General features: G+C 41.1%; 1 protein-coding gene across 1 annotated transcript in view; it reads right to left on the bottom strand.

Annotated features, from left to right (window-relative positions):
* The window catches only part of cfap299 (cilia and flagella associated protein 299), a 127,057-nt gene extending 111,914 nt beyond the window's left edge, over positions 1-15,143 (bottom strand). Inside the window, exons 1-2 of the mRNA XM_053326265.1 lie at positions 15,033-15,143; positions 11,700-11,842 (exon numbers count right to left, since the gene is read on the bottom strand). Of these exons, the coding sequence (XP_053182240.1) occupies positions 11,700-11,842; positions 15,033-15,143 (254 nt within the window). The remainder of the gene's footprint in view (positions 1-11,699; positions 11,843-15,032) is intronic.
* Positions 15,144-25,178: the final 10,035 nt, after the last annotated feature.

The following is a 25,178-nucleotide window of genomic DNA, read 5'->3' as shown; positions in this document are numbered from 1 at the left end:
AAGTCATTACTATGAAATATGCAATGACTTCTAAAATGTGGAAACATCCAGGTCAAACGACAGCTTGTTATTTATTAACTGCTGCACCAGCTGGTCCCGGAGTGGCGTATATGTTGATCTATGTGCTGCTGCGTGGTGGGATGTGGTGGCGAGCTTAAGCCTGGCAGGATGTGTGTGTCTCTGGACTGAGCTTGCAGGGGGAGAGCTCCAAAGTTACACACCCGTCCAAAATCACAGAGTGCAAGGAAGGCAATTGGCTTGACAGCACATGTAATAGAGACTGCAAAACCTCGTCGCCTGAGGGCCCTCGCCAGAGTAGCAGTCGCGGAGAGTGGCGGGGGTTTGGCTGGCTAAAAAATGAGGCTGGGATCAGCTTTGTGAGGCTTCTCATGTCAGTCACATCCACAATCTTATTTTTGCTAAGCATCTGGAGGTCGGATCCGCAGTGAAATGTATTCACTGTGCGTGTTCGTGGCACTGGTTTTACTTGGCACAGCAAGTGATAGCTCACTTTTAATATAGAGTAGAGAGTTAGAGAGCGGAGAATTCTTGAGGCGGACTGTAAAAACGTAGCAGCACAATGGACAATGAGCATGGCTGTGGTTTGGACTGTGGGGAGATCGCGGGGAGCCTGATGGAAACCTCGCAGGGCTGCCGTGAGCACGCGAGGTCAGGACATATGCTGACATGGACTTCTGGGCCCGAGCCAGAGCCGGAGCTGAGAGGAAGCGGAGGCCTCACGTCTGCTCAGCAGTGCTCCCCTTGCTCCCTTTGTTTGTCTCTCACTTTATATCAAATGTTATGCTTCACCGAGATGAAAACGTGAGACTATAAAAAAGGACTTACGATATGGATGTGACACTGAAAGGGTTTTTTTTATTCATTTTTTGAATCATAACACAATTTCCAATGGTAAATAATATGTAATATTTAAAAAAGAACAAGTCTTTATGATGTAATATAACACCACGCCTTTAAAACAAATGGACACACAAGCCTAATTCATTATGTCACTTCATGATCACAACACTTTATTAAATCAGAGTCAAGCTCTTATTAGATTTCTTTAGGTTTAGTTTTCTACAAACGTAAGCAGCTAAGTTAATTACACTGCATTAGTAATCTATTTATAATCATTAAAATAGCTGATTATTAAGATTGTACAGTCATGCTAGCAGCTCTGTGAGGCTGGTGTTTTAACATGCAGGTATGATGTTTGACATAGATTGACTAAACAGCTGAATATCACTAGTTTTTTAGATCATATCACTAAAATAAAATATTATAATGTGAAAGAGAACACTAAGGGATCACGGAGGTTTTTTAAAATTCACCGTGAGGGGAAAAAATAAGCATCTGTACCGAATTTCATAGCAAACCCGTCAAGTAGTGTTTGAGACATTCCAGTCCGAACCACAAATGTAAACATGAAGGTGGCATTGGAGCAAGAGTCACTGAAGTCATTAAGGATTCATCACCTGGGGAACACGAGTGTTTGTACAAAGCTGTATGGAAATCCATCCGGTAGTTGATGAGACGAGGAAACACAGACGGAGCGACCGACACTGACATCTATAGAGCCGTGCTGCTACTGAGGCTGAAAATCAATGTACTGACAATTAACCTTTGTGTCGTCTTCCTTCCTTCCTTCCTTCCTTCCTTCCTCCCTCCCTCCCTCCCTCCCTCCCTCCCTCCTTCCTTCCCCCTACCTTCACCCCTTCCTTCTTTCCTCTGTCCTTCTTTCCCTCCTTCCTTCTTTCCTCCCTCCCTCCTACCTTCCTTCCTTCATTTCCTTCCTCCCTCTCTTCTTTCCTCCCTTCCTTCCTCCCTTCTTTCCTTCCTTCCTTCCTTCTCTCCTTCCTCCTTTACTTCCTTCTTCCTCCCTTCTTCCCTTCCTCCTTTCTTTCCTTCCATCCTTCTCTCCTTCCTTCTTCCTCCCTTCTTCCCTTCCTCCTTTCCTTCCTTCTACCTCCCTTCCTTCCTTGAATTGAGGACAACAGGAGGGTTAAAGAACTAAAACTCAAGTTTCATCTGATTGCATTTGCTGCTTACAACTATCTGAATGCTTATAGTAAGTTTCTCTTTGATAAGAAAAAGACATCTATAGAGCCGTGCTGCTACTGTGGCTGAAAATCAATGTATTGACAATTAAAGAAGTAAAACTCAAGTTTCATCTGATTACTTTTCTGATCTGAATCAAATGGCACTTTTCCACTACACAGTTCCAGCACTACTCGACTTGACTCGACTCGGCTCGGCTCCAGGAACGACCTTTTCCATTACAAAGAAGTACCTACTCAACGTGGGTGGGGTAGTCATAGCAACGGCTCCCTCCTACCTTCCTTCCTTCCTTCCTTCCTTCCGTTTGTCCTTCCTTCCCTTTGTCCTTCTTTCCTTCCCTCTGTCCTTCCTTCCTTTCTTCCCTCTGTCCTTCCTTCCTTCCCTCTGTCCTTCCTTCCTTTCTTCCCTCTGTCCTTCCTTCCTTCCCTCTGTCCTTCCTTCCTTTCTTCCCTCTGTCCTTCCTTCCTTCCCTCTGTCCTTCCTTCCTTTCTTCCCTCCCTCCTTCCTTCCTTCCTGCTGCTGTATGTGGCTTCCTGTCACACACAAAGCAAGAACATTGAGCCGTATGGCTGTAACATTGTTGCCGGTATTTAAAAGTGGCGGGTTTGATTCTTGTGTGGGACGACTCATGACTCTTCCAGCGACTCTCTGACCAATCAGTGGCCGGCAGTCTGTTGACGTCACATTTAGTATCGGCTCGGCTCGCTTGGAACCTCAGCAGAGCAGGTACTAAAAAAGTAGCAGGTACCAGGTACTATCCCTAGTGGAAACGCAAAAAAAACGAGTCGAGTTGAGTCGTGCTGGAACACTATGTAATGGAAAAGCGCCATTAGTACGTTTCTCTTTGATAAGAAAAAGAAGGAAGAATAAATAAATAAATGACTCAGCTTTAAAAAATTCTGTATATTTTACCAACTTGGAATCAGATCCAAAATTGAAGCCGACAAACAACCCAACCCTGTTCTTTTGCAATAGTTGATTCTGACTTTATCTATTTGGCATCCCCCAAACCAAACAACCACACAACTGACTAAGCATCCCATTCATTCATTCAAGTTTCCTTTTTCAATCACGTATTGAATTTCACTTAGGTCTGATGAGAGCACCGGGTCTTTTGTTTGGTCTTTTTCTCTCTTTTTTTTTTTTTGTGATGTGCTGGCAAAGCCCCCCTCCTTTCACAGCCAAATCTGTCAGGAGGAGCATGTTGTCCTTAAGAATGAGACAGGGCAACAACAGGGCAACATCTGATTAGCATTCACGGCACTATCTCCACTCCCTTTGGTATTTTATTACCACAGGTGCAGGGGTATTCATTGATCAGATGCACGCTACAGGCGAGGTTAGCCCTTAATTGAAAACAGCTCTATTTATACACCTGCAGGCACTAAAGGTCTCCAAGAGAGCACGGGGAGGTTGAAAAGAAGAGAAAGGAAGGGGTGGGGGGGTGGAGGGTGGAAAACAGAGAGCAGTGACAGAACAGTGAAAAAAGACATGCCTTGGGAGACATAGGTTAAGGCCTACAAAGGAGGCAAAAGGCATTCCCAAAACAGCATGGCTACCCAGTGCCATGTGGGTGGATATAAGTATGCAGGTGCAAAAGTCTTCAGGGGGAATACGAGGTTTTTTGAAAAAGCAGATTACCATGTGTTGAAAAGAGGCACAATCACATGCAAATCCAAATGCTTTCCAAAGAAGAAGAAGAACTACATTTAGTTTGTTTACCGTGCAACTGCCAGTTCTTTGCAGCCACGCTAATTTTTCAGAACACTGTACTGATTGTGCTTAGCCCCCCCCCCTTTTTTTTTTTTTGCAGGTGGTACATTGCATCTCGGGGGCCTCTTATTTTCACAATGTGACCATAACGCGAGGTCACGGGGTCAGTTTTTGGTGGAAGTCCAATCAGAAAAACCACAGAGGAAAGAGCAATCTGCATTTCAACATAGAAGGTGACACAGCTCAAACTTGTCACTTTTTTTAGATGGAAAGGAGCTGCTAGAAAAAGCTGTAGGGAGGGTAATGGGGGGGGGGGGGGTCTGTCTTGTCAAGGGCCTTTTGCAAAACTTCAAATCCCCAAATGTGGGAAAGCAATGAAAGCTGTTAATTAGTTCAAAAGCCATACTGTTAAAAAAAAAAAAAAAAAAGTCAGCCTATATTCGCCTACAGGTTGTTGGCATTGAAGCAATAATCCAAACAGCAGGTGAAATGTACTGGATTTCTTTCCCCACACTTCAGTCTCAGGTCACATAATGCAAGAGCAAAAAGTGTGAGAAACTCTTAAAACACAAGCAGATGTATCCGATGATTATTTAAGGGTTAAATTTAATATAAAAAAATTAACATTAATTTGCTGTAAAGCTATCACTTACCTAGAACAGGATCACATCCAATGTAAAGTGTTTTCCTTTTGAAATAACATAACACCGCTGCTTAATTACCTTGGAGGGGATTCAAAAACCACTCGCTCCAGTCCAGCCGGCTCAGAACAACAGACTGTAAAATGGTTACGAGTGATGCTTTTCCCAGCAATGTCCGATTATTAACAGAGCGTTTTCATCTGTCCACTGCAGAGCCCTGATGAAAACACAAGCTACTCTATGATTAATTAGGGGTTTTTGTGTTTTTGTTTTTTTTAAAAAGGGCCAAATACTTCATTTCTAGAACAGGTGCTTTAATATTCAAAATAAAAAATCATTAAGATGACCGATAGGCAGATGGAAAGCAGCGAGTGATTAAACATATCTTCCCCATTGTTTCATATTAATGTCTCCTGTACGCGGTCCCTGTCAAATTTAATATAAAATAAGCCAAAGGGAAACAACTCTGCACCCTTATTACACTTGTGGTGTTGACATTCATTGAACACTTGCCTAGTTAAGACTAATATCCATTAATCCAGTGTAGCTTTGTCATAGTCGAGGCAAAGCTTTTAAGGAATATTTGACTGAAAATCGAGATTTTTAGTATTAAATAATAAATATTGCTGGTGTGGTTGAAAAATGGCTCTCAGAGTGGAATTGGAGTTGTTGATTAATCAGTAATAATCCTTTAAAGCAGAGGTGTCGAACTCATTTTCATTCAAGGGCCACATACAGACCAATTTCATCTCATGTGGGCCGGATCATTAAAAAGATGGAGGGAAAGAAGGAAGGAAGGAAGGAAGGAAGGAAGGAAGGAAGGAAGGAAATAAGAAGGGAAGGAAGGAAGGAAGGAAGGAAATAAGAAGGGAAGGAAGGAAAGACAGATGGAAGGAAGGAAGAAAGGGAGGAAGGGCAGAAGGAAGAAAGGTAGGAAGGACAGATGGAAGGAAGAAAGGAAGGAAGGAACAAAGAAAGGATAAAAGGAAGGTAGGAAGGACAGATGGAAGGAAGGACAGATGGAAGGAAGGAAAAGAACACAGGAAGGAAAGTGGGCCAGATCGCACCCCTTGGCGGGCCGGTTCTGGCCCACGGGCCGCATGTTTGACACCCCTGCTTTAAAGTCACTTTTCATCCTAGGAGGCAGACTGTATGTCTTGCTCTTTATTCATCATGATGCACAGTATTTCCATTGTATCGATATATTTATATTTTCAATTGTGATGCTGATGTGATGTGATACTCAATGTAATTATAACATTGGTTTCTGTACTATTGTGCCTTACCTCCTAATAAAAATATGAACATTAAAAAAAAAGTCACTTTTCAAGCAAAATGCCAAACTTTTTTTTTAAATTCAAGCTTTTCAACTGTGAGGATTTACTTGTTTTCTTTGATCCCATGTTGACTAGAGGACACATTTTGCTTTCAATGTATGTGAATGTTTCGAGATGATAAGAAAGAATATTAATCTTACTCTTGAATTTAACCCTCCTGTTGTCCTCAGGTCAAGGAAGGACAGAAGGAAGGAGGAAAAGAGGAAGGAAGGAGGGAAGGAGAGGAGATGGAAGGAGGGAAGGAAAGAGATAGGAGGAAGGAAGGAAGAAAGGAGTAAGGAGGGAGGGAAGGAAGGAAGGAGGGAAGCAAGGAAGGATGGAAGGAGGAGGGAGCAAAGAAAGAGAGGAGGAAGGAAGGAAGGAAGGAAGGAAAGAAAGAAAGGAGTAAGGAGGGAGGGAAGGAAGCAAGCAAGGAAGGAAGGAGGAGGGAGCAAAGAAAGAGGGGAGGAAGGAAGGAAGGACGGAAGGAAGGAACGAAGGAACGAAAGAAGGAAGGAAGGAAAGGAGGAAGTAATTTAGGAGAGAAGGAAAGGAGGAAGGAAGGAAAGGATGAAGGAAGGAAGGAAGGAAGGAAGAGTCAAAAGAGATGGGGTCAATTTGACCCGGGAAGACAACACAAGGGTTCAAATATTTCATTTTTGGGCTGTGGGCTCACCTTCAGCTTTAGGTAATGATTATATATTCTGCAGCGTGGGACGATGATACGCTGTCATCTTTGATTCATGACAGTTACATTAGGTTTCTATGGTAACCCACAGTCACAGTCACAGAGGAATATAATATCAAGAAACATAAAAACTTATGTTATTCATGCTATAGAAACCTCTTTAACCACTCCTGCAACATAATCCGCTTCTCCACTAAGGCTGGCTGGGTTTGCTTTGAAATGTTCTGCTACTAGTGTGGATACTTTATTTAGGTACAGACAGACAGCCACAATACCTATTTCAATACCTCACTCTGAGAAATATGAACATGTTTTACTATGCAAACCTTTTTCCAACAGAAGTCAAGGTTGTCTCGTCTAAGGCGGTAAAATCAGACACATAAAATATTTAACAAAAAGAGACCCCAAACTCTGGAGTGAACTTCATGTGGACATTAGACCGTCTTCATCAATGTCAACATTTACTAAACCTACTTTTTTTAGGATGGCATTGTTGTAATATACTCATGATGAGAGCGTGTGTCCTCGTTTTTGGCCTGCCGAGAGGTCCACTTCGACTCACTTTTATTCTTTCCTTCCTTCCTTCCTTCCACGTGTCCTTTCTTCCTTCTCCTTATCTTTCCTTCTTACCTTCCTTCCTTTCTGCCTTCCTTCCTTCCACCCATCCTTCCATCTTTCCATCCTTCCATCTGTCCTTCCTCTCGTCCTTTCCTTCCATCTTTCCTCCCTGTTTTCTTTTCCCATCTTTCCTTTCTTCCTTCCTTCCTTCCTTCCTTCCTTCTTTCTTTCCTTCCTGTCTTCTTCTCTTTCCTTCCTTCCTTCCTTCCACCCATCCTTCCATCTGTCCTTCCTCCCATCTTTCCTCTCTGTCTTCTTTTCTAATCTTTCCTTTCTTCCTTCCTCACTTTTATTCATTCATTCCTTCCTTCCACCTTTTTCCAACAGAAGTCAAGGTTGTCTCGTCTAAAGCGGTAAAATCAGACAAATACAATATTTAACAAAAAAAGAGGCCCCAAACTCTGGAATGAACTTCATGTGGACATTAGACTGTCTTCATCAATGTCAACATTTACTAAACCCTACTTTTTTTAGGATGGCATTGTTGTAATATACTCATGTTGAGAGTGTGTGTCCTAGTTTTTGGTGTATTTTATTTTTAACTTATATAATCTCTTCAATACTCTCTTTAATATTCTATTACTTTATGTGTTGTTGCTGTCTCTACTCCAGGGGTGTCAAACATGCGGCCCGTGGGCCAGAACCGGCCCGCCGAGAGGTCCACTTCGGCCCACTTTCCTTCCCTGTCTTTTTTTTTCTTCCTTCCTTCCATCTGTCTTTCCTTCCTTCCATCTTTCCTTCCTGTCTTCTTCTCCTTCCTTCCTTCCACCCTTCCTTCCATCTTTCCATCCTTCCATCTGTCCTTCCTGTCTTCTTCTTCCACCCATCCTTCCATTCTTCCTTCCTTCCACCCTTCCTTCCATCTTTCCATCCTTCCATCTGTCCTTCCTGTCTTCTTCTTCCACCCATCCTTCCATCTGTCCTTCCTGTCTTCTTCTTCCACCCATCCTTCCATCTTTCCTTCCTCCCTTCCTACCTTCCATCTTTCCTCCCTGTCTTCTTTTCCAATCTTTCCTTTCTTCCTTCCTCACTTTTATTCTTTCCTTCCTTCCTTCCTTCCTTCCACCTGTCCTTTCTTCCTTCTCCTTATCTTTCCTTCTCACCTTCCTTCCTTTCTGCCTTCCTTCTTTTCCTTCCTTCTTTTTAACGGTCCGGCCCACATGAGCTCAAATTGGGCTGTTTGTGGCCTTCAAATGAAAATGAGTTTGACACCCCTGCTCTACTCTTATGTAATCTGTGGCCTGTGAAACACTTTGTAACATTTGTTTTAAAAAAAGTGCTGTATAAATAAATAAAGATGATTATGAATATTATTATAAAATGGCAGAATTTTGACTCAGATTAGGAAACCAGACGAGTAAACGAGATTTCAAATCTGAGCAGACACTTGATACAAACTGTCGGTACTTGGAGTTCAACAAACACATGCCAGTAACTAACCAAAAACATGGCCAAGAACTACTCTGCTATTGATTATATGTCAACAGTGGAGAAATTAATTACGCAGCAGCGGTTTGAGAAGTTGGACAATTAGATGCTTTTTTTTTTCAGATGTTTCCGAACTTTTCAAGGCTGCAGGGTGCAAATGTTTGCTATACTCAAAACACGGGATGTCGGTGGAGCGCTTCTTCAAACTCCCAATCTGCCTGGATGTTGTCAAAGTGAAGCATCTGATCCCGCACTCCAATCGAAAAATTTGTGACCTTTACAACCACACATTTTTACAGATCACAGACTTCACAACAACCTCGACACAGAGATTGTAGATCTTGGAAACTGAACAAACTGCTGTGTATATAACATCCCCGATGTTCCCGTACAACATTTCCCTGGATCCTGTTGGGACAAGATGAAAGGCTTTGTGGCCTAATATCACTATAACTGCAGGTGTGGAGGCTCCCATTTCACCAGTGTCACTGATGTTCACAGACATTCAGAGGAGGGAGGTAGGGGGGGAGGGGGGGTGGGGGGTGACAGCGGCGAGACATCTGCACATTTGGATAAGCATCTGAGGGTTCAATCAAATTCAACACCTAGCAGGTAAATGTTTGGATACCTCTAAAACCCCTCAGTGTGTGTGTGTGTGTGAATAAGTTGTGTGTGTGTGTGTAGTTACTAGTCTTGTTTGGAGTCTGTTCTGGCTTGTCATCAAAGGCGATACCACAAGCACATGGCTTTATCAAAAGGGGAACAATATCTGTGTGATCACTTTCCTCAGGAGGGGCAGTTTATAGAGGTCTCCAGTTTGTAGTTTTGTCATTCGGCTTGTTTATATTAACATTTTTGATCTGGATTTAGACAGATGGCCGGGCCTTGTTCAAATAACAGCCATGTTGATACCAGGTCACCTTCTTGATGAATTACTCCCATTTGCCTCGTCTTTTATTAGATGCAATCGCAAAAGATTAAATAAGCTGCTCAAACCGCTACCGCACCGGATACAGCTATCAAATATAACAACACTTCCTCGTAATTAAAAAAAGGACCACATAGGTTGATTGTACCTCAAGCTCCAGAACGACTGATAGGAGCATTTTCTGCAATGCCGGATTAGTCTGTGCTTTCTAAAAGGGTTACAAATCACTGTTAAAAAACAATAATGATGTTTTATGGTGTGACAAGTCTAGTTGGTTAAGGTCTGGTTATGTTTAGGCACAAAAAAACACTTGGTTAGTGTGGTTACGGTAAGGAGAGATCATGGTTAAGGCTAAAATTATGACTTGAAACATAATGTCATGAATGTATAAAGAGAACTGGATACAGCGTTGGAGGAAGAACCCCACTCATTCCTATGAAAGCTGCTCAGTGGCTCATGAAGTCAAAAAACTTCCTTTTTTTACATCATTGGGCCCATAGAGCAAGCTCACTAGCAACTTCCTGTTTAGCTCACCAGCTAACTTGAATAAAGATTAAACAATCTAAATGTGCAGCTCTTCTAAACTCTCTAAATGTAATCAGAGTCAAATTTTGAGTCAAAAATTCATTTTGGGCCCAATAGCAGCATGTGGCGTTGTAATTACACAGTTTGGCCACTATGTCAAATTGGCTTCAAAGCCCAGCGCTCTACTTGGGGTCTTGCCTACTGCCATATAATTAGACAACCTTCGTCATGATGGTAACAGTAAACAACACAACAACTGTAATTATGTTTTTTAAAAAGCTGTCCTAACTCGCGGTTGGAAATGTGACACTTGCAGTTAGGAACAGTGACAGTCTCCTGCAGCGAGTCCACTTTTTTGCAAGCCGCCACCTCCAATAATGGGAATTTGTCACCTTATATAGTCGTCAACTGCATCACTTCTGCAGGTTTTTACTACAGCTACTGGATGCCAGTCTCGAATGTAAGCGTAAGTCGTTTTTGGTGACTGAAATTATGACCTATACTGTCTTTTTTTTGTTTTTGGGGAGGACAGACTGAAGATTTTGACTGAATGACCTCTCAATCTTTGATTACCAGTCAGTCAAAAACACATTTTACATTTCCTTCCATACATTTTACTGCAGCAGCTCACTGCAGGAAGAATTTAATGCCTAAAGAACAAAGAAAGAAAGAAAAACACCATTGTATATCTTAAAAGTTCACTCAAACTTTGACTTGGCAACTAGCACCCGATAAGGGGAAAGTTGTATAAGTCCTTGGATGTTCTCTACAGTGTAATTGGTGATTCAGCTTGTTCGGCTGTTCTCTTGTCAGACAAGTGTTATGGATTTATATGGTGTCAAAGCCCAATTAGTTGAACTTGAAATTGTATGTGTGTGCCACTGTGGCCGTGCAGCTGCCCAAGATAACACATCCACATCTAAAATATGGGTCTGGCTCAGCACAATAATGAACTTGTGTGTCTGAAGGGAAACAGCTATTGTTTTTTTTATACTAGACAATAGTAGAGCATCAAAATACAGCCCCCTCATTCATTTTGGTAAGATCACTGCATTGATGCAACACAAGTATCTACACAGGGCCATGTGACATAATTTGGCTCAACAAATATGCAAGTGCAACATAAACTGAATACTTTTAGTTTTTCATCAAGTCGAGGGATCAAGTAATTTTCCACAGCTGTGAAATGTCCCACTATTACGTAAGGGAGAAACAGAGAAACAAGGAGGGTCAAAGGTCAGAGGTTGGAATGAGCTATACAACAACAGTCCTGAAGCTGATAGTCAGTGTCTGTCTTTGACCCTGTTTTTGTTTTTAACACTTAACAGATTTCACTTTGTGCAAAACACCTTGACAGTAAGGCAAATGTTCCAGTGTTAATGTAAAACTATGGACAATTCATGTCTGGTTTGCAGGTAAATCTGGCTGAATACTAGTCTGAGGACTGCAGACCACTCGTCTGAAATCCCCTCATCTGTTCTTTCACACTGAATGAGAAGTCAGTACAATGAACCACAGAACACTAACATAGACAGACAGAGAGGAGGAGAGAAACGTTTCTTCTAGCCACAGCGACTGATTAATTCAAACATCCTCTGACCACATTCAGACTTTAAAACAGCCAAATTTCATTTTCAGAATGTAACTGAACTTCCTGATATCTAGCTTTTGTCTGGTGATTTGGGTGTGCAAACTTGTTGCCCCCCCCCCCCCCACTCCCCTCCCTGTTACTCATGCAGATGACACCTCGGCGTGGTGGGGCTGTTGAGAAGTTAACTCACATTGGCCGGCTCCTGTTATAGAAAGCGTTGGTCCTCGCAGCCTCTGCAGCCTGTGCAGCTGCTTTCCTCTCCTCGAATTCCTCCCTGCTCAGGACCGTGCCCTTGTGGCCGTGCTCCACCAGCTTGCGGGCCAACTCCCTGCTCTGCGAGAGAGAAAAGAATAGGAGAGGAGTCAGTCAAGGAAAGGTGACACGGCCTGCAGTCAGGGCTGGAGATTCTCAGCGTTTGGCAGCAGTCCATGGTGTGATTTTGGAAGTGCACTTCCTAGAGATAACTGCCAAGGCTGCAACTAACAGTTATTTTCAGTACTGATTGATCTGTGGGTTTCATTCAATTAATCATTTACTCCATAAAATGTGATGATAGTGAACTTGATAGATCTTCAATTTGCTTCATTTGTCTGAAAAACAACTGGACAAGTTAATAAAATAAAAGTAGAGAAAGATTGTAAATTCTCACATTGAACAGGCTAAAACTAGGGCTTGACAAAAGACTTAAACAATACATTTTTCTGTGAGTTAACTACTTGATAAACTCACTAATCATTTCAGTACTAGACTACCTGACAAACAGTTTGGCGTATATTCAGATGAATATGATCTCCTGGATTTAAGTGAGTGAGTGGACTCATCACATTAAGTACAGACAAATGAAGACTGATATTTTGTCAGAAAATATGATTCAGGATCTACTCTGCCCTGTGTTTTCACTGCACTGTCTAAAATATTGAATTTGTTCTGCAACATTACAACCTTCAAATATACTTTAGTTGTACGGGTTTAATGTGATTTTATGCTTATGCACAGGTCAAATTATTGTCTTAGTGTGTGTGTGTGAGTATGCATGTGTCCGTGTCTCCGCAGGGATTGTTCACTATATTATTCCAATCACTGTTTGCAGACCCAACATCATTAAAGCTCAGCCATAAAGTCATCATCTAAAAACCCAAATCTTGCTGTCAAATCCTGTGGTTTGTCAGATCAAAGCTCCTGCCACATGTCCTACTACCCAAAATCCCAGCAGCCAGGCCTGAAGCGTCCGCACCAGAGAGGAAAAGTTATATTTTCCTTCAACTTTGATGTGGCTCACTAGAAATGAGTCTCAGACATGTGCTGGTCCTAAAATTGGCCTGAAAATCATTATCTTTATTTTCAAGGCTCATTGAATAAGTCTAGTTGAATGAGCTGCTTCTCGACACAGCAGGACCTGGACTAATACACCAGAACATCTATCCTGGCAGAGGAGGTAGTGACTTTGTAATATAACCTCTTTAACCATTTCAGGTTTCTGAGTAGACAGTCATAGTTTGTGAAGAAAGAAAAAAAAGTCCTGAATAACATCATCCAGGAAAATTTGGTTTATAATTAGCAGATTTATCAGAACTTGGTCCTTATCAGCATGACTGCACAGGTTAGATGACCTGTGATGCCCACGTTGTGTCACAACATAGGGGTGATTGAGTTTGATAGTGATTGACTGCAACTGATTATCAGGTCAGATATGAGTTGTTCTCCTGTCTGTGTGGACACAGGTGTTCAAACAAAGCGGCCACTACAGTAGCTGTGAATATCATTAGCAAGTGTGCCATCTGCTGGACAAAAGGCAGCTTAACCACTCCTGACAATCAGATTCCACTATTAAAGATCCACTATTATATTATACTGTGACATAGATTTGCTCTTTTAAATATAGGATGAGGCCAACATGTTTTGCTGGCTACACTAAAGCTTCAACAGCTTCTGAAAAAAATGACAATTTGACCGCTTGAAATGCTTGAGTACAGACAATTTAAGACAATTGGGGCTTTTGAAGATAGTAGTCTCAATGTCTGAACATACCAGACTAAAGCTCGTTATAGGAGTGGGGACCATGTTGTTAAAATGTCTAAGTAGTAATTTGCTAAACATGAATATCACTCACACTAGGTCATTAAGTCAGGAACTCATTAAGAAAACATGTAGGCTATATATCTCCTTTTTCTAATTGAGTAGTATTCAACTGACTGTGTTAAACTAAATCCCCTAGAGCATGGGGTGTCAAACATGCGGCCCGCTGGCCAGAACCGGCCCGCCGAGGAGTCTAATCCGGCCCACTTTCCTTCCTGTGTTCTTTTCCTTCCATCTTTCCGTTCACCATTTCTTCCTTCCATCTGTCATTTCTTTCTTACTTTCTTTCTTTCTTTCCTTCCTGTCTCCTCTTCCTTCCATCTTTTCTTCTTTCCTCCCTTTCACCTTTCCATCCTATCTTCTTTTCCTTCCTTTCTTTTTTCTTTTATTCCTTCCATCTTTCCTTCCTGTCTTCTCTTCCTTCCTTCCTTCCTTCCATCTGTCTTTCCTTCCTTTATTCCTTCCATCTTGTCTTTCTTTCTTCTCTTCCTTCCTTCCATCTTTTTAATGGACAAGCCCACATAAGATTACATTGGGCCTTCCTTTATTCCTTCCTTCCACCTGTTCTTTTTTCTTTTCTTTTCTTTCTTTCATGTCTTCTCTTCCTTCCTTCCATCGATCTGTCTTTCTTTCCTTCCTTCCTTCCTTCCATCTTTTTAATGGACTGGCCCACATAAGATCAAATTAGGCTGTGTGTGGCCTTTGAATGAAGATGAGTTTGACCCCTCTGCTCTAGAGTAAACCTGTGTGTTACCGCCACCTAGCGTCCGACTAAAACAATTACACCAACAACCAACTTATATCTCCATGTCAGAAACTTCATGGCTTTAAATGTCAAAAAGGTTTATGAGTGCTACCGATAATTGTCAATAAAATAACGACAATGTATAAAACTCTTACTTGTGTAATTGAACTAGTAAAGCAGCCTCTTAAAATATATCGCTCAGTAGAAAGACGATCACACACCAGACTTCATGCACAATTTTGACAAGTGTGTTGCCTTTCTCAACCTCGGTCAATTGCATACCTTGTAAAACATCTATTAAGGCAATTTTACAAGAAACAATGTTCATTAATGCATATATTAAACTCGTTAAACTACAAGTAAAATCAACTTGTAAAAGCGTTTATCGTGCTCCACGTTTTCTTCCGCCAGAAGAGTCTCGACAGTAGCAGACCTGCACAAAGTGACTTAATTTATTGTTTAAAAGAACATATTATTGGTTTTATTTATGCCGAATTCAAGACGGTGTCTTAGTGAGTAGAAAACAATCAAAAATCATGTTTTACCGATGCGCACTGTTGGAGAAAGTTTTAGTGTATCTTCATTTCGCAGTAAAGTGAATGAGGTTTTGACTTGGCGTGCAAAACGGGACCAAACATTTCAATTAGCGGTTAGCTAACAATAAAGCTTACGTCAAATATTTTGTAAGAGGGTGAAACTCACTTTTAAGTAAAACAAATCCATGGAAGTGACTTTGGAGTCGAGATAATCCTCATAGACCTTAAACTGCATGGTAGAATAGGAGAAACGACCGGCTGCGTGGTTGTACTCCATCTTCCTGCCGTCTGTGTTGACAAAATGCTGCTATAGCAACCTCCTGAACTTTACCTGTACTTAAAGTAAACCAAACCAAGAGTTTACACTGATTTAAAACCACTGTAAACCACTGCCTCAGGTGGCTTATTGCTTTTATAAAAGGTTAATACAAGGCAAAGCGTTCATAAAATAAACACTCAGCATGGTTCTTCAGTGATATTTAGCAGAATGGTTGCCAATCAATATACAGATGTACAGGCTCCTGGTTTAGCCATGGCCAGATCTAGGCCTACTATATGCAATATGGCCAAGTGCCCTGGGGTCCTTAAGCAAAAAGGGCCCCTCAATGATAGGAGGGGGGGGGTTTGTTGGGCTCCACAGAAACAAGACACAAGACCCATATTCCCAAGACCCATCTTTTTGATGTTGATATGGTCACTGTCAGAAACCTAGTACGTCCAAAACAAAATATGGAATCCATTCAAATGTTTTCACATAGCATATTTACATATAGTTTAGACTGGGCTCACAGAAAGGTTATAATGAAAATGCAGGAGATTAATGGTGATGATCACTTCTTCTGGTCTGACAATACCACATCTAACCTCTTATAAAACAACTGTTCTTTTTTAAAGAGATTGAAAATTTCAAAGATCCCTTTCAAACATTTTGTAAAAAGTACAATTATCTTATTAAATCATAGCCTATTCCTTTTTTTTCGTTGTTTTTTTTTTTTTTTTTTTTTAAACAGAATTGATGAATACGCAAATATTGTTCATTTCAAAATTTCAAGTGCTGCACAAAAGTCCAAGTGTATATGTGCACTTTTGTAAGTTGCATACTGGATCATGATTAGCTTTCAAACTAGTTGTGATATCACAACTCATGTCCATGGCCCACTGAGAAACATTCCCTCTTCAACTGGTTAATGTGAAACCAGCCCTCTAGTATCAAACTCTGTACATACATCATTCTGCACAGTGAAGCTGAAATATCCAAGTGAAGTAACAATAAAACACATTTAACAACATTTTGAGCGGAAGTATTCAATAAAATAAAGTTTGTGGTTTTCCAGCCAGCATTCTTACTATTCTTACCAACTTCATTTCTAACAGCAGCAGACAGCTCTTTTCACTTATAAAGCTCTAAAAAAATCACTGTATGCTACCTGAACAACAGGCAGGCAAAGTTAGCTATTTTCTGGTTAGAAAAATGGGGCATTTTGCAGCTAAAGAGACAGATATACTTTCACAGGAGTTGTTAAAGACTCACCCAACGCTAATATAAATGTAAAGTTTAACTTTTTGGATGGCCAGAAAACAGTTTAAATGAATGATAATGTTGATCCTTGTCTGCTGGATATGTAAATAATAATAATTTGCTAACACATAAGCAAATAACTTTAGAATGTGGTATGTTGTTTGTCAACAAAAGTTTTGTGTTTTCTGCTGCCCCCATGTGGCCAGAAACCTGTCATTGCACATTGTAAATGAGAGGTCTACATCTGTACTGGTATGAGTGACTTAGCTTTAAGCCTGTTTATTGTGCATGGAGTGTTTTATAATGTTTAGGATTAAATAACCCTATAACCACTGGTGCAAGCATAGTCTATCTGTATTTTATAAGTAATATGTCTCTAGGCTCCGTTTCACCTGATAAAATTCATTGAACCTAACTTTCACTTCATGTTGGGCCCAAACCTGGAATAATCTACCAGATGACAAAGTCATCCAGTCAGATGATGTCACTCCCTGAATCCTGGCAAATCTACACTATTTGGCACCTTATTGACTGTAAAATACAGAATAAAATGTTCAGTGGGAATGTTCTCGGCTCCATTTACCGAAATACTGTGACTCTTGGCTGTAATTATCATCTTTTATTATCATTTTGTTTAATTTTCTCATGCAGCATGACTTTTAATGGGTCTGCAATGACGTCCACGGAAAGTGAGGTAATGATAAAAAATATTGTAATGAATATGCGCTCATGCGGTAGCCATGTAACTCTCAATGTGGTCATACGACCAAAATGAAATATACGCAGACAGACAAATAAGATTAAAGGAAGTGAAGGCAGATGGCAGACGGGTTGGTGGGCAGAAGTTGGTTAACGAGGGAACCTGCTCCTTCAAGATCAACTTCAAATAAAGACTGTCACGCAAGCTTCGTCTCAATTCTGAGGTCACCAACTGTTTTCTTACCTAGAAACAAAGGGCCGCTGCATTATTTAACACCGTTATGAATTATGAAAATTTAATTTCCGTTGTTCTCATTCTAAGTTGACCAATCTTTTTCATGGTGATTGTTCCTTCTTTCGCCGTTTCATGTCAGAAAATATAAATACCAGTCAATCAACAGCTCGGTTGTCAAAAGGATTAGACAACATACAGTAGATCAGGGGTGCCAAACATGCGGCCCGTGGGCCAGATACGGCCCGCCAAGGGGTGTGCGATCCGGCCCACTTGCCATCCAGTGCACTTTTCCTTCCTTCCATCTGTCCTTCCTACCTTCCTTTTGTCCTTTCTTCGTTCCTTCCTTCTATCTGTCCTTCCTTCCTTCCTTCCATCTGTCCTTCCTTTCTTCCTTCTGTCCTTCCTTCCATCTGACCTTTCTTCCATCTGTCCTTACTTCCATCTGTCCTTTCTTCCTTCCTTCTGTCCTTCCTTCCTTCCTTCCTTCCTTCTTTCTGTCTGTCCTTACTTCCATCTGTCCTTTCTTCCTTCCTTCTGTCCTTCCTTCCTTCCTTCCTTCCTTCTTTCTGTCTGTCCGTCCTTCACTATCTCTCTTTCCTACCTTTCTTCCCTCCTTCCTTTTGCCTGTCTTTCCTTCCTTCCCTCCATCTCTTTAATGATTCGGCCCACATGAGATCAGATTGGTCTGTATGTGGCCCTTGAATGAAAATGAGTTTGACACCTCTGCAGTAGATACTCACTAAGAGTACGTCCACATTAGTTGGTTTCGAAATGGCTTCAAAGACTAATAACAGCAATCACATTTTCAGCCTCTGGAGACCCGTTCTGCGTACACCAGACGCCTCTGCGCATGTATGAGAACACGATTCAATTGTTTCGCTGGCTTGCTCTTCTACGTCTCACAACCTCTTGGTGATTGCAGTTATTAGTCATTTCAAAACAAACTAATGTGAGCGTGATTTTCATGAAGAAGGAATATGTTTGTATAATGAGAATACATGTTTTTTAAATAGTTTTTGGACAACAGCGGACATCTATGACACAGAGGAATAAGTTATATTAGGCTTTGGAGACGCACACAATACGTAGATCAATTCATTGTTGGTTGGAGATTTGTTAACTATAAGAAATATATTGAAAATTGACAATCTTATCCTTTATGTCAGTGATTTAAAAAAACTCAAGAAGCATAAAGAAAGAAAAACTGCTAACTTACAAGACAAGATGTAAACTGAGCTCATCACTTTCCCCATGTGTAGCTCACTAATTTGGCTCCACTACACGTGTTTTGTCAGTTCTCTTAGTTTTGTTTTATTAATAGGAGTCATTCAACTTTCAAAACTTTCTTAAAACTTAAAAAAAAGTGTGTCTCCAGCACGTAATCTGAAATTTGTGCTTAATTCATGCAACATTTTAAGACTCTGTTCCTCTTCAGGTAAAATGTGACTATAGCATATTTGTAAAATACATATCACACGCACTAAATGGTAAATGGACTGTACTTATATAGCGCCATTCTAGTCTTTTACACGTCATTCACCCATTCACACACATTCATACACTGATGGCAGGAGCTACCACGCAGGGTGCTCATCAGGAGGAATTCAACCATTCATTCACATTCATACACCGTTGGCGCAGCAACGGGAGCAGTTTGGGGTTAAGTGTCTTGCCCAAGGACACATCGACATGTGGAGTGGAGGAGCCGGGAATCTTCCAATTGGAGGACGACCGCTCTCCCTCCTGAGCCACAGCCGCCACTATATACAAAATACATCTGAAACCTGGAAAATTTACTACCTTTGAATATTGCTATCCTTACATTACATTAACCTAGTTTCCAATGCAGGTCAAATGCGTCATATGTAATGTACATTTCTGTGCCGCACTACCGCAAAATCAAATCATCAAATTAGCTTCTATGTTGCTCCTGTGAGCCGAGCGATGTTAAACATGGTTACAGCAGTGAGTGAACAGGGGGCAGCAGTGGATTAAACATTTATACGTCTGCATTAGCTTCACCTCAGCGATCAGGTTCAACTGTGGCCGCTGTGTTAAATTACAGTAAGTGAGTAAGATGCTCACACAAAATCTAAATCTGCATGCATTTTGGTAAATTAGGCAGATAGATTATAATGTTGTGAAGTCGATGAGACTTTTGAAAGATGTGGAAGGTACAAACCTCTCAGGAAGTGTTACTAAACCTTGTTAGAGAGCTGCTGTGGCCTGTTGATTGGGCTTTACTTAAGTCAAACAATAATTCAATTTTGCGTTAATTAATCTGACATTTAATCTTGATTTGATCTGATCGGGCAAATAAATGAGAACCATTCTTCTTTCTCAGCTCTTATCACCACAGTGCCACTGAACAAGTTAATCATAACCCATCAGCATCTGTATGCGGAGCAGCTAATGAGGCAACAGCTGGGTTGTTTAAGAAACTGCAGTTATGATAACGTAAATAAAGCTCAGCTGCACATACTGCTATCCAACAGATACTGTAAGTGAATGATACCAATTTAAAAAAAGGGAAAAAGGGTGAAAAGCACGTCTTTTGTTGGCTAATTTTGATAATATTCTGTGCTCATACAATCTTATCTTTAATATTGCACTTCTCTGTGAGACTTTATTTCAATATGTCATGAATTCAAAACTTACTATTTCCATCAATATTTTTTAAATTTGAGCAAACTTTAAAGACTCATCTTTTAAAGGTAGGATATGTTCTTGATTTATTTTGCTTTCATATATCATGCATAACAGTTCGGAGGCAGTAATGGCGGCCATGCTGAGTGATGAAACATAATCACCATTAATGGGATGGCATAACTGGCATAGTGAGGACAGAGACTTCAGCTGGAGCACCCAAGGGTCCTGACTTGTACATATCACATCATTTACTGCTAAAGCTCCCTGTATGGCTACCAGGGCTGCTGTTCTTGTGCTGGATCTGACCTCTGACCCCTGTGTTAGTGGATGAAAGACAAATTCTCTTGCGGTGGTTTTGTGGCAAAGGAACTAAGATTTTAATGAAGTTAAATGTCAAATCATTAGTGTCATGGGAGGATAAATCCTACTCATGCTCATATCTAAAAGAAGATGAATAATGATGGTCAGTTATCAGCACTCAGGTAGTATTACGTCAACCCTGCACTCTTTCTGCAACTGAATCCCCCTTATTCAACTTTATTTTAGGGTTTAAGATAAATGAGTTATACAATATACACATATTTCAGCACCAATTTCCTTCATCAATAAAAGTTAGTTTCCTTGTTAATCTAAATTAATCTCTTAACCCTTCTGGTGTCCTCAAGTCAAAGAAAGAAGGGAGGAAGGAAGGAAGAAAGGATGGAAGGGAGGAAGAAGGAAGGAAAGGAGGGAGGAAGGAAGGGAGGAAGGAAGGAAGGAAGGGGGGAATGAAGGAGGAAGGAAGGGAGGAAGGGAGGAAGGAAGGAAGGAAGGAAGGAAGGGAGGAAAGGAAAGGAAAGAAAGAAGGAAGGAAGGAAGGAGAAAGGAAAAGAGGAAAGGAGGAAGGAAGGAAAGAAGGACAGAGGAAAGAAGGAATGTAATGGGGAGGAAAGAAGGAAGGGAGGAAGGAAAAAATGAAGGAAGGAAGGAAGAAAGGAGAAAGGAAGGAAGGAAGGAGGGAAGGAAGGAAGGAGAAAGGAAAAGAGGAAGGGAGGAAGAAAGGATGGAAGGGAGGAAGAAGGAAGGAAAGGAGAGAGGAAGGAAGGATGGAAGGAAGGAAAGAAGGACAGAGGAAAGAAGGAAGGTAATGGGGAGGAAAGAAGAAAGGGAGGAAGGAAGGAAAGAAGGACAGAGGAAAGAAGGAAGGTAATGGGGAGGAAAGAAGGAAGGGAGGAAGGGAGGAAAGGAAAGGAAAGAAAAGAAAGAAGGAAGGAAGGAAGGAAAAGAGGAAAGAAGAAGGAAGGAAGGAAGGAAGGAAGGAAGGAAGGAAGGAAGGAAGGAAGGAAGGAAGGAGGGAGAAAGGGAAAGAGGAAGGAAGGAAGGAAGGAAGGAAGGAAGGAACAGTCAAAACAGACGGGGTCAATTTCAACATTTAAATAAACCGAAATGGATTCATCATCATATAGATATATAACCACCTACTGTCACATATAACATGATACATATTAATATCAATTGATATATTTATTTGTAATATTCATATTACATTAAAAACTCTTATTCATACATAAGTTTTTATAAAAACATTTCGGTACAAAAAATATTTCTTTGGGATGTGTATGAGAACCGCACAACGAAATGACACAGAACAACACAGAAGATCATGAAAAATAAAAACAGCATCAAGATATCTACAGTTTTAAAAAGGCATGAAAGATGGTTTGTTAATTTGCTGCAGACAAAAAAAGAGCAACACTCGACCACAGTGACTCTATTCCACTGATTTAACCTGGGTATCAACCTTATGACAACATTTCATGCTTTTAAGTTATTACTTATTTAATTTGTGGTAGTTTTTGTGTGTTTTTGGCTTCTGTAATCTTCCCATGGAGGTTATTTTGCTCATTAACTGTTGCATGATCAATCAAAAAATGGTAGAAAGCTCAGGCATGGGTCATTGAGAGGTGATTAATTTGGTTTTAAACATTGCAAAAATGGATATTTAAAGAGTTTCCTCATTAAATACGGACTTTAACCCTTTATAGGACACTCATTGAAAGGGAGGGAGGAAGGAAGGAAGGAAGGAAGGAAGGATGGATGGATGGAAGGAAGGAGGGAGGAAGGATGGAGGGAGGAAGGAAAGAAAGGAAGGACAGAGGAAAGAAGGAAGGATTCTTCCTTCCTTCTTTCCTCTGTCCTTCCTTTCTTTAGGTAGGGGGGAGGAAAGAAAGAGAGAAGGAGGGAGGGAGGAAGGGAAGAAAGAAGGAATGAAGGAAGAAGAAAGGGGGATGGAGGAAGGGAGGAGAGAAGGAGGGAGGGAGGAAGGACAGATGGAAGGAAGGAAAGGAAGGAAGGACGGAGGAAATAAGGAACGAGAGAGGTAGAAAGGAAAAGAGGAAGGGAAGAAAGAAGGCAGGGAGGAAGGAAAGGAAGGAAGGAAGGAAGGAAGGAAGGATATTTTGGGATATTTACAGAAGTTACCAAATATAATTATTTGCCCAATAAAGGGTTAAAGCCACAAATCTGGAGCTTATGTCTCATTATTGTCCATCTCTTTGTGTATTTATAGGCAGATTTGGTTTCAGATGAAGAATAAATATCTTTAAATCAACATTGAATTGTTTAAAATATGTTTTCACGGTAACATATTTAGATTTAGCAGCATTGGTGTTGAGTGATATCTGGTTATTTCCTGTTTTATTCATGATTGTGTATTATTTGAAACCACATCTGTAATGAGATAACCCTAACCCTAAACCTTAACCCATTATTCCTAATAAGTTAATGCAAATAAAATGTGTATACAGATGTTTTAGTACTTGCACTTTGTTGTTAAATGCTTATTAATATGACACAGATATTTGAAATGTTCATCTCAGTTGTCAGATTATATAAAACATATATTGTGATTTAATGTATTAAATTAATGTAGGTTAGTACTCAGGTTGAGACAGTGGATTAAAAGCCAAAGTAAAATTGTGGCACACTTTACATCAGAGGTGTCAAACTCATTTTCATTCATGGGCCACATACAGACCAATTTGATCTCATGTGGGCCGGATCATTAAATAGATGGAGGGAAGGAAGGAAGGAAGGAAGGAAGGAAGGACAGACAGAGGGAAGGAAGGAAGGACAGATGGAAGAAACGGAGAGAGGGAGGGGGGGGAGGAAGGAAGGAAGGAAGGACAGATGGAAGAAACGGAGGAAGGAGGGAGGGAGGGAGGGAGGGAGGGAGGAAGGAAGGAACAAATGAACGAACGAACAAGAAACAGGAAGGTAGGAAGGACAGATGGAAGAAACGGAAGAAGGAAGGAAGAACAGAAGGAAGAAAGGGAGGAAGGACAGATGGAAGGAATGAAAAAAAGGAAAAAAGGAAGGTAGGAAGGACAGATGGAAGGAAAAAAAGGAAGGGAGGGAGGAAGGGAGGAGAAGATGGGAGAAACGGAAGAAGGAAGGAAGAACTGAAGGAAGAAAGGGAAGAAGGACAGATGGAAGGAAGAAAGGAACAAAGAAAGGAAAAAAGGAAGGTAGGAAGGACAGATGGAAGGAATGGAAAAAAGGAAGGGAGGGAGGAAGGACAAATGGAAGAAACGGAAGAAGGAGGGAAGAACAGAAGGAAGAAAGGGAGGAAGGACAGATGGAAGGAAGGAAGAACAGAAGGAAGAAAGGGAGGAAGGACAGATGGAAGGAAGAAAGGAAAAAAGGAAGGTAGGAAGGACAGATGGAAGAAACGGAAGAAGGAAGGAAGAACAGAAGGAAGAAAGGAACAAAGAAAGGAAGGAAGGAAAAGAACACAGAAAGGAAAGTGGGGCCAGATCGCACCCCTCGGCGGGCCGGTTCTGGCCCACAGGCCGCATGTTTGACACCCCTGCTTTAAATTGTTCATTTAGATTTTTCTCTGTATGGTTTTGCAAAAAAAAAAAGAAAAGAAAAGAAAAGATAAAAAAAAGTAAAGTAGCTCAAGCTCAAGTATTTCAAACAGTTTAAATTAAAGACAGCATTTAATTTGTAGTTGAGTCCAGCTTTGTTCTTCACCACCAAACTCTCCCTGCCTTCCTCCCCAGAGATCTCCACTCCACGGCTGTTTGCCATCCGATACACCTACAGCTTGAACCTTCCCCAAAACACGGGTCCGGGTCCGCTCTTTCTCGGCATCTTTATCCCCGTGGTGACGGCGGTGCGCGCTCGTCCTGGGAGGAATGCTGCGAGGTCGTGACTCTGGATTTTTCGGGGGGACAGCCGGTGGCTAAAATGATAGTTTTGATGGACAGTTTTTCTCCTTGATCCCTCACAGCTGTCTGGGGAGGAGGAGGAGGAGGAGGAGGAGGAGGAGGAGGAGGAGGAAGAGGAGGAGGGGGAGGAGTGGGGGGGGGCACTCTCAAAAAAGCCAGACCTTGTTTTTTATGTTAGTTATCACAAATCTGCTGTGAAGGAAGGGACAGTTGGTTGCCAGGAGACATTATAAGCCAGGTTTGAGAAGTTTTAGTCTCAAAAGTGGCAGAAAAATATGTCTCAAAGTCAAATTCATCACATCATTTATAGTTTTAACAGCAGAAAAGAGCAAATATGATATAACAATCATGTTTTACTGTTGAAAGCTGAAATCCACAACTTATTTTTGGTTATAATATCCTATTAAATTCACCGTTTATATGATACATGACGGTTGGATCCAGGTTGGAGCTGCACAGTCTGTTGAGCACTTTAACCCTCCTGTTGTGTTCGAGTCAAGGAAGGAAGGAAAGGGGGGAGGAAGGAGGGAGGGAAGGAAGGAAGGGGGTAAAGGAAAGAAGGAAGGAAGGGAGGAAGGAAAGAAGGAAGGAAGGAAGGACAGAAGGATGGAAGGAGGAAGGAAGGAAGGAAAGGAGGAAAGGAGGAAAGAAAGAAGGGAGGAAAGTAGGAGGGAAGGAAAGAAGAAGGGAGGGAGGAAGGACAGACGGAAGGAACGAAGGAAGGAAGGAAGGGACGAAGGGAGGAAGGAAGGAAGGGACGAAGGGAGGAAGGAAGGAAGGAAGGAAGGAACAGTAAAAACAAACGGGGTCAATTTGACCCGGGAGCACGACACAAGGGTTAAAACACTGCTGAAAACCTCTTCATCTTTTCTCCTTGGCGTTCAGTCCCAGCTTCTTACTTTTTATTTTTACTCTTTTTTTATTTGTTTTTATTCAAATTTTTAGTTTTTAAACTGAGCTCTTACTATCCCTTTATTGTTTTTATTTATTATTATTATA

The sequence above is a fragment of the Scomber japonicus genome, chromosome 9, assembly GCF_027409825.1.
Source record: "Scomber japonicus isolate fScoJap1 chromosome 9, fScoJap1.pri, whole genome shotgun sequence".
NCBI lineage: Eukaryota > Metazoa > Chordata > Actinopteri > Scombriformes > Scombridae > Scomber > Scomber japonicus.
This window is presented reverse-complemented; position numbering and strand designations above follow the sequence as displayed.